Consider the following 14,272-nt stretch of genomic DNA (forward strand, 5'->3'; position numbering starts at 1 on the left):
TTTATTAGATAATGTATTATTTTTGTATATTTTAGCTTTTGGACATTTCTATAATATTTGCATTAAATGTATTATTTCAGCTGGAAAGTTGAAAGCTTCCAAAGTTTTGAATAGTAAAGGCTATTCAAAAGGGTTGAAAGCCTTTTGGGCATCAACAGCCATTATTGATACATCTATATTTTGTTTCTTTGTGTATTGTAATAAACATACATTTATTCCTGTATTTGTTTGTGTCTATTTTTCATAAAACCCTGTTTGATTGATATGTATCAAGTCTAGTAAGGCTTTTGCATTCTGTTGATTATAAGCTTTGTAATTATTTTATTGTTACAATTTATTACTATATTCAGCAGGGGACTGATTATAGTAATAACCATCATGGGTGCCTTCTGCTGGGTCACCCAAGTTGATGTCTGGAGGGTCCCCTGAGGTATCAGGGTCCTGAAGGCTGGAGCTAGCAGGGTGCTAGCAGGGGCTGCCAGCAGGGACCCCAAGCCTGGGAGCTGAAGGTCCCACCAGGCAGGGGCTGACATGGCCCGGCCAGCAGGAGCCGGCTGAGTCCATATGGCTACAGACTGAACTTCAAAAATAGGAGCGGGCAGGTCCCACCAGGAAATGGCTGATGGGGACCCAACGTCAGAGTTGTAGGCTGTGATTCCATGCTAGGAGCAGGAGAATAATCCACCGCTGGCTTGGGCTCTGGCCCAGGAGTGGGAGAGTGTGGAGATCCAGTGTAGCAGACAGTCAAACCCCCAGAAACCCCCAGAAACCCGAGCGTCTGGCTCGACCAGAAGGGGGTCCCCACTGGGAAGAGAGGAGAACGCCACAATGGCAGCCAGAAGAGGCCCCATGGCAGCGGCTGGCTGTGGCTCCACAACTGGAGCAGTAGCCTCCTTAACTATGGCTAGTCTAGGGTCTGGCTCAGAGGGGTGCAGACCTTAGTGTGATGAACTGTGCGCTCTGGGTTGTGTTGAGTGGGGGAGCTAGGCCGGTCTGGGGAGCAGGGCGGGGGGGTCCAAAAGGGATGTCGGTCAGGAGAGCAGCTGGACCACCTAACAGAGCGCTGCCCGACGCTCTGTTAAATGCGACATATGCTCGGCCACCTCGGGACTTAGTGGGGGTCCCGACGGTCCCGGGAAGGTGACGAATGCTCAGGCCTAGAGCAGAGACGGTCAGGAGAGTAGCAGCAGTGACTCGGGCCAGGAGGCTGTAGAGTACGCCTTCCTGATCTCTTCCTGCTCATGACGCAGGTCCTCGTATTCCCTCAGCAACTCTCAACTGGAGAGGGTGTTGTCACGCCATGACCACTGAGGTGGCCTGGAGCAGGGCTGGCAGTCTGACAGATGACAGGTGTGGCTTGCCTTGCAGCTCATCATATGGGTTGCAGTGGGAGATGTGTGTCGATGTGGCTGGTGACAAATGATGATGTCCTGACATCCGGTAACTGTGGGCAATCGCTAAACCCGGCAAGACGAAGGACCATGTAAAAAACTGAAAGGGTCTGGATGACCTCTACTAACACCATGTACTGATTCAGGGATGTGTGAAGGACCACTGGGATGTCCGACAAGAACAGAGCCAAATGATGTCAGGGCAAATGGTTATTATTTTCACCACACAATACACTCCGGTTTACTTTGGGTACTTATAGAACAGGGTGTGTGGTTTCTCGGAGGAAAGAGATAAAATGGAAGTAGAATTAACCAAAGAAATACATACAAAAGGCAATAAGGTCTATGCATAATTGCACACTACTGCATCACACAATTTAAGCTAAATACAATAAAGAATGTTTTCAATTGCACACTATAAAGATAAACATGCACAAAGCTAAACATGCATAATATTAAAGTGCCTGATTCACATATCAATGACCATTGATGGTTAAATAGTAAGCCAGCCCAAGTAGGACCTGAAGCTAGCATTAGCCATGTCAAGTATGCTATAAAGGTAGGATAAAGCACTAGTCCTGGAAATGGCCACCATGTGGGAAAGGCACTGCCACTGTAGCATACAATTATACCAGTCAAGGATGCACTATCTGCACAATAAGGACTGAAATGTGAGACAATGGCATCAGACTGAACAGGCCCTATGTTGCCTCAGCATTGGTATTGGCGGTGGGCTACATACATTTTGCTTGCCTAGCAAGCAAAGGCACATAAATTAGTACAAACATAAATTCTTGCACACAGACTTTACAACAACTTATGGAAAGTGGAGACCTAGGCGCATGCACGTACCGATAGGACGCATGGGGTGTGAATAGCTTTGGAGAAACTAGACAACATAGTTTAAATGAAGCCTCTAAAATCAATAGCTCAATATGTCCCCAAGCAACCGGGAGAGAGTGAGCAGTCAGTTATATAAAACCGTGAACCAAGCTGTGTGCAAAGCGACGCTGCGACTCGAACCCAACAAGCCATGTCTTCCCTTATAGCAGTGGTCACCAACCGATCGATCGCAATCTCTAAGTCATTCCTAATCGATCGCCAAACATTTCTGTAAAAACCCCAACGATAAGCCTTGCGCTGCTATTTTTTTTATTTGTCTTGTGCAGTTGACGGTAGCTGCACCCGATCCAGCGGCAGGCGTAAAAGAAAGCTACTGCTACAAGTTGATACAGTGAGATTTTTACACAATTAAAACCATGACAACAGAGATACTGTCAATAAATACAGCATAGAGCTGCTGTTTTTATGAGTGAGTTTATGTTTAAGTCTTTACTCAGCACTGTTAACACTTTCTATTCAACACTTTTATAAGCCATAAAATATGCGCTGTCCCTACTTCCATTCACACTCGTGCTACAACCAGCACTGCAGCTGCAATGAATGAGTAGAAAAGTGTATTGATAGGCTTGGGTCTTTTTTAATATTGATGAATATTTCACTTTCTCTGGTCATAGGGGTAACACAATTTGTGTCTGAGGTAAAAAATAATGTGGTGCGACTCGCGTTTTGCCATCAGTTCCCTTTATGGTCAGTTTCAGCAGAGGAAAGGGAGAGCTGAGGGACATTCAGAGGCAGACCCTGAGTCTGCTACGCTCTCCCTCCGCTGAGACTGACCATCAGATGCAGGCTCCATCAGCCTAGTAAAATAAAACAAAAAGCAAATTATTTAAATGTATGCTCACTCAGCTGTGCCTCACAACTAATACAACAACCTATCTATTACGAGTGTGATCATACAGCCTACCTCAAATGTGGAAATATAATTTTTAAATAAGTAAAAAAGTGTCTGAGAAAAACAATGCATTGGCAGGGCAATTCAAGCAAAGCCAATATGCGGTGATAATGTTTTGGGCCTATAGCCTACTGCACAAACCTCATTACTACAGTACTGTTTTTAACATGTTCACATTGCATAGGCTTATGTTATTAAAGTCATGTAAAAAAAACATGATGACGATAGATCTTGGCTTGCATTTTGATCAGAAAGGGATCTCGACTTAAAAAAGGTTGGTGACCACTGCATTAGATGAAAAGACAATTAACAACTTAGAGATGCAACTGAGAGCAACGAACAGCTAAAGGATATTCAGGAAACATAGCTAAAATGCTCTCAATGCTCACCAAAACAAACAAACGTTTATAAAATGGGATTTGCTTGAAAGAAAAGCAGTCTATCATGTCAGATATGCATATACAGGGCGGGCACGTGGACGAACAGGAGAACAAAATGGGCCTTCTGGAACCAAAGGTACAAACTTTAGAAGATTAACTGGGCCAGCAAAAAAACAGAATGAGACAAAATAATATGAGAATGTTGTACCTTCCGGGAGACAAGGAAAAATTAGACCTTTACAGCTACATGATCAAGCTGATATCAGAGTAGGTTGGCGTGAATGAATCACCCGAGGATCTGGGGCGATGCCATCGGATCGGCGTGAAACGGAAGAACACTAAATACCCTTGCATGGTAATCCTTAAAATGTGGAACTATCAGACCAAAGTCAACATTTGGAAGGCACAGGGGAGAAAGGATATTAAAATCCATGGCCAGTCCATTCGATTCGTCCAGGACCTGTCTGCTAAACTGAAGAAAGAATGTAAGCAATTCATTCCAATCAGACTGTCACTGGAGGAAAAAGGAATCAAGTCTCAACTCCAAATCCCGGCATTGATGGGGGTATGGAAGGGAACGCAGAGGATGGAGTTCACAAGCCCCTATGAAACCCTGAAGAGGCTGCAAGAAACCTTTCCAGTTGAAAGTGATAAGCACACTAGGCTACATACAGTGATACCCAAGACCAGCTTATCGTAAGATGAGACAATATTCTTTCCCCCTCCCCCAATACAATCTAGACTTCATTGTCTCCAAGTAACCATTCTTCTCTAGGAAGTAGAGATGGAATTAGCAGATGCCAATGAGATAGAGTACCAGTCGAAAGTTTGGACACATACTAAGGATTTTTCTATATTTTTACTATTTTCTACATTGTAGAATAATAGTGAAGACATCAAAACTATGAAATAACACATATGGAATCATGTAGTAACCAAAACAGTGTTAAACAAATAAATATATTTTATATTTGAGATTCTTCAACGTAGCCACCCTTGCCTTAATGACAGCTTTGCACACTCTTGACATTCTCTCAACCAGCATCATGAGGAACGCTTTTCCAACTTGAAGGAGTTCCCACATATGTTGAGCACTTGTTGGCTGCTTTTCCTTCACTCTGCGGTCCAACTCATCCCAAACCATCTCAATTGGGTTGAGGTCAGGTGATTGTGTTGGCCAGGTCATCTGATTCAACACCCCATCACTCTTTCTCTTGGTCAAATATCCCTTACACAGCCTGGAGGTGTGTTGGGTCATTGTCCTGTTGAAAAACAAATGATAGTCCCACTAAGCGCAAACCAGATGGGATGGCGTATTGCTGAAGAATGCTGTGGTAGCCATGATGGTTAAGTGTGTCTTGAATTCTAAATAAATTACAGACCGTGTCCCCAGCAAAGCACCATCACACCTCCTCCTCCATGCTTCACGGTGGGAACCACACATGCGGAGTTCATCCTTTCACCTTCAAGTTGTTTGTCTGTGACGCATAGATTTTAACCCACTAATAACCTATTAATTTATGGTTGAGTAAATCCACTATTTACTTGTTGTGTAGTGCAAACAATTTTGTTTTGCTGGTGTAAAGATTGCGGGTCTCCCTCAACTTGGATAAAAAAAGAAATCTCTCTATTTGCACTTCTTTACTTGAAGTTTACCAAAGTAACCCTATCTCTGGCTGGCCTGAGTTCTTTCCTCAGCTTTCCCTCCGCGGAGTGTCTCGTCCAAGCTGCTACTCTTCGCTCTCCTCCTGGCTCTCAGAGGCAGCTCAACAATCCCCAACCCGTTTTATCAATCGACCCCCACACCCAATCTACTCACACATGCACACACTCACTCACATACACACTGTCCCTCTCTCCCCTTATCTTTCCTTGGCCTCTATTTCTTACATCTCTCAGAGAAAATGACAATTTTCGTGGTATTGCTTTGTGCCCTGACTTTACTGAACTCTGGAGAAAACTAACGTTGTCGCTCGGTGAGTACATCTGACAATGTGCTCTCCCGTCCATCAGACATTTTGTCTGCGGGAACTCGCTCTTTTTCACTCCGCCTACTCGTCCAAGTGCCGATGCATTTGTGGCATGATGTGAACAGTATGAACTTGTGTCACTACCAAAGTCTAATGGTTTTAAATGACTGTTTTGTATTGTCTGGAAACTCACTTGTAGAATTCGCTTGCTGTAGGTCTCTTAAAAAAGAGAAGCCGTTCAAGGTTATTTAACAGAGGTGCCTAGTTATTCTTCTTTTGTTGATATCAGGTAACGTGCAACCTTGGCCCTGATATGCAATGTCTCCAAACCACCTCTGATTTTAAATCTAGATCTGGTTTTGGTATTTTTTATTGAAAAAATAAAAAAAATTGTTGTCAACAATTGATGGGGTTTGGATTTTGGCTGAATCAACTGATGCTGATGTAATTGTGTTTTCTGAAACCTGGCTCAGCAAGTCTGTTCTTGATAAGGATATTTGTATAAATGGTTACAATGTGTATTGCACCGATCGAGTTAAGACAGGTGGGGGTGTGGCTATATATGTAAAGACTAAATTCCTTGTAAGTGTGGCAAAGTCTGAAACTATTTGTAAACAGTTGGAATGTCTTGCTTTGAATATTGAGGTTTCAAAGGGTCTCTCTATAACTGTGATGGGCTGTTATAAACCCCCCTCTGCTCTCGAATATGCATTTTCTTCTCTGATGCACCTTATGTCTAAAACTTCTTTACAGTGAAATGATCTTGATTGGTGATCTCAACTGGTGTTGGTTAAAGCCGGTGTCTGACGATTTAAAAATGTTTTGTAATTCTATGAATCTTACCCCGTTGATTAACTCACCCACATCTCAAATGTCCAGAGAATTCTACCCTGATTAATTTGATATTGACAAATGTTCCACATAAATATTCTGCGGTTGATGTTATTTTGTAATGATTTAAATGACCATTGTGCTGTTGTTGCTGTTAGAAATACTAAGGTTCCTAAGACAAACCCACGCATTATTCGTAAGAGAAATTTGAAGAGTTTTAATGAGCAGGCTTTCTTTCATGATTTGTTTTATTTTGACTGGAGAAAGATTGAGCTTATTCCTGATGTGGAAACTGCCTGGAAATTGTTTCATGATGTTTTTTTTCCAAATAGTAAACAAACATGCACCATTCCGCAGGTTCAGGGTTAAAGGGTTAAAACTTCTTGTCAATATGGGGGCGCTGTGTCCACTTTGTAAAAAATCACGCACAAATTAAACTGCCTCGTACTCTATTCTAGATCGTACAATATGCATATTAGTATTACTATTGGATAGAAAACACTCTCAAGTTTCTAAAACCGTTTGAATTATATCTGTGAGTAAAACAGAACTAATTTTGCAGCAAACTTCCTGATAGGAAGTGAAAAATCTGAAATCGAGGCTCTGTTCCAGGGCCTTCCTATTCAATTGCTTGAAATCTATGGATATACATGCACTTCATACGCCTTCCACTAGATGTCAACAGGCAGTGGAAGGTGGAATGGGGTGTCTAGCTTGATCTGAGGTCGAACAAGAGCTCTTGGAATGACATGTCCACAATATTCTTTCTCTACCTAGGCGCGGGAAGGACCTCAGCATTGGCTTCTGAAAAGCGTTCGGTATAGACGGCTAATATCTCCGGCTTTGTTTTTATTTGATACATATTAGAAAAACAACATAAAGTAGGTTTTTTCAACCGAGTTGTATCAGTTTATTGAACGTTTATTGCGAGTTTTGGAATTTTCTTTTCTTTGCGTCAGGAGAATTTGGGCATGTGTGCGCCACACGGCTAGCTAAGGTTGCTATTTCGACAGGAGAAGAGGACATTCTTAAACCAAAAAACGATTTATTCTGGACAAAGGACTCCTTGTACAAGATTCTGATGGAAGCTCAGCAAAAGTAAGAACCATTTATGATGTTATTTCGTATTTCTGTGGAAAATGTTTAGTCCTATTTTTCCCCCTTTAGCGGGCGCTGTCTCGCTATAACGTAAGCTGTTTGTTATGGTAAAGTTATTTTTAAAAATCTAACATGGCGATTGCATTAAGAACTATCTTTCATTTGCTATCCAACATGTCTTTTTTAGTAAAGTTTATGATGAGTTCTTTGGTCAGATTAGGTAAGTGTCAGAAATATATCCGGACATTCTGGGAAAAGTTGCTACATTTTCACAATGTATAACCACGGTTTTCAGCTCTAAATATGCACATTTTTGAACAAAACATGAGTGTATTGTATAACCTGATGTTATAGGACTGTCATCTGATGATGTTGGTCAAGGTTAGTGATTAATTTTATATATTTTGCTGTTTTTTTGCGATCGCTACCTTTTGCTGCTGATTAATGCATTTGTGTTTGGCTATTGTGGTGAGCTAATATAATGCTATATTGTGTTTTAGCTGTAAAACACTTAATAAATCTGAAATATTGGCTGGATTCACAAGATGTTTATCTTTCATTTGCTGTACACCATGTATTTTTCATAAATGTTTTATGATGAGTATTTAGGTATTTCACGTTGCTCTCTGTAATTATTCTGGCTGCTTCAGTGCTATTTGTGATGGTAGCTGCAATGTAAAACTATGATTTATACCTCAAATATGCACATTTTCGAACAAAACATAGATTTATTGTATAACATGTTATAAGACTGTCATCTGATGAAGTTGTTTCTTGGTTAGTGACTAATTACACTGCTCAAAAAAATAAAGGGAACACTTAAACAACACAATGTAACTCCAAGTCAATCACACTTCTGTGAAATCAAACTGTCCACTTAGGAAGCAACACTGATTGACAATACATTTCACATGCTGTTGTGCAAATGGAATAGACAAAAGGTGGAAATTATAGGCAATTAGCAAGACACCCTCCAAAACAGGAGTGATTCTGCAGGTGGTGACCACAGACCACTTCTCAGTTCCTATGCTTCCTGGCTGATGTTTTGGTCACTTTTGAATGCTGGTGGTGCTCTCACTGTAGTGGTAGCATGAGACGGAGTCTACAACCCACACAAGTGGCTCAGGTAGTGCAGTTCATCCAGGATGGCACATCAATGCGAACTGTGGCAAAAAGGTTTGCTGTGTCTGTCAGCGTAGTGTCCAGAGCATGCAGGCGCTACCAGGAGACAGGCCAGTACATCAGGAGACGTGGAGGAGGTCGTAGGAGGGCAACAACCCAGCAGCAGGACCGCTACCTCCGCCTTAGTGCAAGGAGGTGCACTGCCAGAGCCCTGCAAAATGACCTCCAGCAGGCCACAAATGTGCATGTGTCTGCTCAAACGGTCAGAAACAGACTCCATGAGGGTGGTATGAGGGCCCGACGTCCACAGGTGGGGGTTGTGCTTACAGCCCAACACCGTGCAGGACGATTGGCATTTGCCAGAGAACACCAAGATTGGCAAATTCGCCACTGGCGCCCAGTGCTCTTCACAGATGAAAGCAGGTTCACACTGAGCACATGAGCACATGTGACAGACGTGACAGAGTCTGGAGACGCCGTGGAGAACGTTCTGCTGCCTGCAACATCCTCCAGCATGACCGGTTTGGCGATGGGTCAGTCATGGTGTGGGGTGGCATTTCTTTGTGGGGCCGCACAGCCCTCCATGTGCTCGCCAGAGGTAGCCTGACTGCCATTAAGTACCGAGATGAGATCCACAGACCCCTTGTGAGACCATATGCTGACACATGCACATTTGTGGCCTGCTGGAGGTCATTTTGCAGGGCTCTGGCAGTGCACCTCCTTGCACTAAGGCGGAGGTAGCGGTCCTGCTGCTGGGTTGTTGCCCTCCTACGGCCTCCTCCACGTCTCCTGATGTACTGGCCTGTCTCCTGGTAGCGCCTGCATGCTCTGGACACTACGCTGACAGACACAGCAAACCTTTTTGCCACAGTTCGCATTGATGTGCCATCCTGGATGAACTGCATTACCTGAGCCACTTGTGTGGGTTGTAGACTCCGTCTCATGCTACCACTAGAGTGAGAGCACCGCCAGCATTCAAAAGTGACCAAAACATCAGCCAGGAAGCATAGGAACTGAGAAGTGGTCTGTGGTCACCACCTGCAGAATCACTTCTGTTTTGGGGGGTGTCTTGCTAATTGCCTATAATTTCCACCTTTTGTCTATTCCATTTGCACAACAGCATGTGAAATGTATTGTCAATCAGTGTTGCTTCCTAAGTGGACAGTTTGATTTCACAGAAGTGTGATTGACTTGGAGTTACATTGTGTTGTTTAAGTGTTCCCTTTATTTTTTTGAGCAGTGTATATCTCTATTTGGTCGGTTTTGTGATAGCTACCTATACGGTAGAAAAATTGTGAAAATATGCAGTTGAGTCTTTTGCTATTGTGGTTAGCTAATAGAAATACATATTGTGTTTTCGCTGTAAAACATTTAAAAAATCGGAAATGGTGGCTGGATTCACAAGATGTTTATCTTTCATTTGCTGTATTGGACTTGTGATTTCATGAAAATTATATTATATGATATCCCTGTCGCGTTAGGCTAGGCTATGCTAGCCAGCTTTTTTGATGAGGATGCTCCCGGATCCGGGATGGGTAGCAATGAAAGGGCGGGATAATCCATGGTTTTCTTCTGAGCTGTTTTGTATTATTCACAAATGTAATCTAGCCTGGGCTAAAGCAAGGAAATCATGTTCTGGTGCTGATTGGCTTATTTTTAGGCAGTTACAAAACAAGTGTTCTTTTCTTCTTAGGAAGGCCAAGTCTGAATATTTTATATCTGTTACCACTGATAACCTGAATGACCCTAGAAAGTTTTGTGAGGCTATTAAGTCTAAGTCTGGAAACAGTAATGTTAATGAATTACCGTCATATGTATCGAAGGACTTTGTTGCTGTGTATGACAAAACTGAAATGCTGAATTGTATCAATGAGCACTTTGTATCATCTGGAAGGCTGTTTGATTCAGTGTCCTCTGTCTCTGTACAACCCTGTGTGGATGAACCAGTGAGAGCTGGTCAAACTTTTAGCTTTTTGTCATTCTCAGTGCAGGGGGTACTGTACATAAAGCCCTGAAATTCTTACATCAGAGAAAGCCTACAGGTCCTGATTTTCTTGATCCCTGCTTTTTAAATCTGGCAGCTGATTTCATAGCTGAACCACTTACATATATATTCAATCTAAATCTAACCTGGAATGTAATGAAATTCCAAAAATCGGGAAATCAGCATTTGTCCTACCACTTTTAAAAAGGGGAGATCCAACTCTTTTAAATAATTATAGGCCACTCTCAAAGCTGTCATCTCTGGTGAAAATACTTGAAACCCTTGTGAGGGAACAGCTAAAATATTTTGTATATGCTAACTCTATTTTATCAATGTACCAATCGAGCTTCAGGAAGAAGCATAGCACAATTACAGCAGCCATGAAAATTTTAAATGATATCACTGAAGCCCTTGACAAAAAACAGCACTGTGTCTCACTTTTTATTGATCTCTTTAAGGCTTTTGATACAGTTGACCATGCTATATTGAGGACAGAGATCGTTGAGTGTAGGTCTTTCGGAGCATGCAATTGCATGGTTTGCTAACTATCTGTCTGATAGAACTCAGTGCCCTCAATTTGATGGGCTCATGTCTGTTAAATTGTCTGTCTGTAATGGTGTGCCCCAGGGCTCTGTACTTGGTCTCCTCTTATTCACTATTTATATAAATAATTTATTAGCAAAATGCACGACTTCACTTTTATGCTGATGATACTGTTATTTATTGCTGTTCCTCGTCTCTCACAAAAGCTTTCCAGAACTTGCAAACTGCTTTTTATACTGTTCAACATACCACAATTTTGAACATAAAAAGTTATTAATAAACAAATTAGGCATATTTGGGCAGTCTTGCTACAAATGCAATGGTTCATTGGATCAGTCTAAAACGTTGCACATACACTGCTCCCATCTAGTGGCCAAAATGTATATTGCACCTGGGCTAGAATAATACATGATGGCATTTCTCTTGCATTTCAAAAAATACAAAAGAACGGTTGTTTTTTTCTTTGTATTATCTTTTACCAGATCTATTGTGCTATATTCTCCTACATTCCTTTCACATTTTCACAAACTTCAAAGTGTTTCATTTCAAATGGTACCTTTAATATGCATATCCTTGGTTCAGGGCCTGAGCTACAGGCAGTTAGATTTGAGTATGTAATTTCAGGCGAAAATTTGAAAAAAGGGGCGGATCCTTAATTAAGAATGAAAGAAATTCCACAAATTAACTTTTAACAAGGCACACCTGTTAATTGAAATGCATTCCAGGTGACTACCTCATGAAGCTGGTTGAGAATGCCAAGAGTGCGCAAAGCTGTCAGCAAGGCAAAGGGTGGCAACTTTGAAGAATCTCAAATATAAAATAGATTTTAATTTGTTGAACACTTTTTGGGGAACTACATGATTCCATATGTGTTATTTCATAGTTTTGATGTCTTCACTATTATTCTACAATGTAGAAAATAGTTTTAAAAAAATAAAGAAAATCCCTGTGTGTGTGTGTGTGTGTGTGTGTGTGTGTGTGTGTGTGTGTGTGTGTGTGTGTGTGTGTGTGTGTGTGTGTGTGTGTGTGTGTGTGTGTGTGTGTGTGTGTGCGTGCGTGCGTGCAAGATGGAGTGAGTGGGTGTATGTGGGTGTACTGTATATGTGTCTGTGCATATGAATGGTTGAGTGAAGGAGGATAAATATATGAATGTGTGTAGGAGGGTGGGAGAGAATGGGTGTGCGGAGGCATAGGGTATATGTTGTGTGTGAATGAAGGAGAATGGATGAGGAAGTAGATGTATAGAGGGGTGTAAATGTGTCTGAGAAGAAGGGGGGGCGAGACGGGAGGTTGGGATAAACTTGGCCTCGGTGGGTAAGAGAGGTCAAGGATGGGAGGTGGTGTTAAGCTCGGTTTGGGGGGCCATGGGTGGGTAAGGAAGGGAGGGTGCGATAAGCTTGTGACTTGGAAACCCATTGTACAATTAATAGGAGTTCTGGACAGATTAGGAAAGGATGTTAAATCATTATTATTCCTTGTTTGTCATAATAAATTAGATTCAATGGTGATTATTGGTGAGAATGAAGAGGGGCTTTAGCTGTTGGATTGGGATGGGGTGACTGGGAGGGCATCAGACACTTTTATGAGATGTGCCCTGACATTCTTTGGCTCTGTTCTTGCTGGACATCCGTATGGTCATTCAAACATCCCTGAATCAGGTCATCCAGACCGTTTCAGTTTTTTTTACACTCTCCCTCTTCTTCCCTCCAGTTGTACCGGCAGAACCGCTCCTTAACGAGGAAGAGAATGTTGTACCTGGCCCACCTAGGGCCAGGGACCATCGCTGAGATCAGCCTGGAGGATGAAGACAGGGAGAAGGAGAAGAGTGGGGAGCGACGGGTAGAAAAAGCAAGCCACCATTGATCTTGAGGTTATAAGAGCGGAACTAAGGGACATCAGAGAAGTACGTCTAAATATACATTTGGGGGTGGTTTAAAAAATACTTTTTTGTTGCTACAAGTTTCAAAATCCATCTCTGAAAAAAATGCGTGTTGATCCTCTGGGTGAAACAGCATAATGATGTCTAGATGTCCCTATTATGTTGTCATAGAGTAGGCCCTATGCGCATTCGTACAATCAGGAAAATAAATAAATGGAGACCTAGAATGATTTCCATCTACAGTATTCTAAAAATAGTATCGCAATTAAATGATTTGTGAAATCAATTAACAGCACAATCAAATTAACTCTTTCATTTTTCTCTTCACTGTAGTTGCTGCTCGTCGCTGTAGTTAAGACGGTTTTGATTGCAGACAGTCCTACTAAAGAAGCTCTTGGCGAAATACAGAGGTCAGAGAGTCTTCTGCAAAGCAATTAAGACGCCCTTCTCTCTGTAGCTTTTCTTTGCGAAGCAACCTTGAGTAGGGTTACGTTTGACTGAAAGAAGAAGAGTCAAGTGAAGCCTGAACCCCCTCACTGTGCTGTGAGTGCTGGGTGATCCTTAATGACTGTAGGCATATTTCATACAGAAAATGATCAGAAAGCAAAATCACTATTCATTTGGTTATTTGGCAGGCTTGAGTTTCAAGACTTTCCATAACCTTTTATACTGCATGCAAATTGCAGAATTGATATTTTAGGTTACCAGTTTGTGGTTAAGCTTTGTTTGAAGATGTGGGCTAAGGTTAAGGTTTAAGACTAAGGTTAAGGTTGTGATTAAGGTCAGATTTAAGGTTAGGGTCAGAGTTAAGATTAGGGCCAACTGACCATAGAAAAGGGATATAGGGAAATATGCACGAAAACATTAAATAACCCCCAAAACCAGACTTTAAATGTGTAAAAAAAAGATGTAAGTGAAATGGGTGCGCTTTCAACAGAAACACGTGCAGATTTGATAAGTTCTGATTAGATATTTTCTGCATTCAGTGTCGAGAAGTACGAGGCCCTGCAGGAGAACCTGGATCTAGAGAGACACCTGAGGGCAAAGGCAGAGAACTTTGTACGAGTGGTGAGCTCTCTCTAGGCACCCATAATTGGCTTAGCAGCTGTGGATGGGTATTTCTGTCAGCTCGATGTCTCCTCAACTGTGATTATTAATATGATGGCTCCCAATCACATTTTGCAGGCACCTGATCCTGAAACTTTTTTCCTACTGACTCGTCGCTTAGACACTAATATGTGACTACTTTCAGGAAACTAGGCATGTCGCAAGTGACGAC

General features: G+C 42.0%; 1 protein-coding gene across 1 annotated transcript in view; it reads left to right on the forward strand.

The window, feature by feature from the left end:
• Positions 1 to 13,015, forward strand: part of LOC129855951 (shootin-1-like) — a 45,592-nt gene extending 32,577 nt beyond the window's left edge. Inside the window, exon 3 of the mRNA XM_055924097.1 lies at positions 12,825 to 13,015. Within this exon, the coding sequence (XP_055780072.1) occupies positions 12,825 to 12,977 (153 nt within the window). The 3' untranslated portion in view covers positions 12,978 to 13,015. The remainder of the gene's footprint in view (positions 1 to 12,824) is intronic.
• The last annotated feature ends 1,257 nt before the right edge of the window (positions 13,016 to 14,272 follow it).

Source organism: Salvelinus fontinalis, chromosome 1 (genome assembly GCF_029448725.1).
Source record: "Salvelinus fontinalis isolate EN_2023a chromosome 1, ASM2944872v1, whole genome shotgun sequence".
Classification (NCBI taxonomy): Eukaryota; Metazoa; Chordata; class Actinopteri; order Salmoniformes; family Salmonidae; genus Salvelinus; species Salvelinus fontinalis.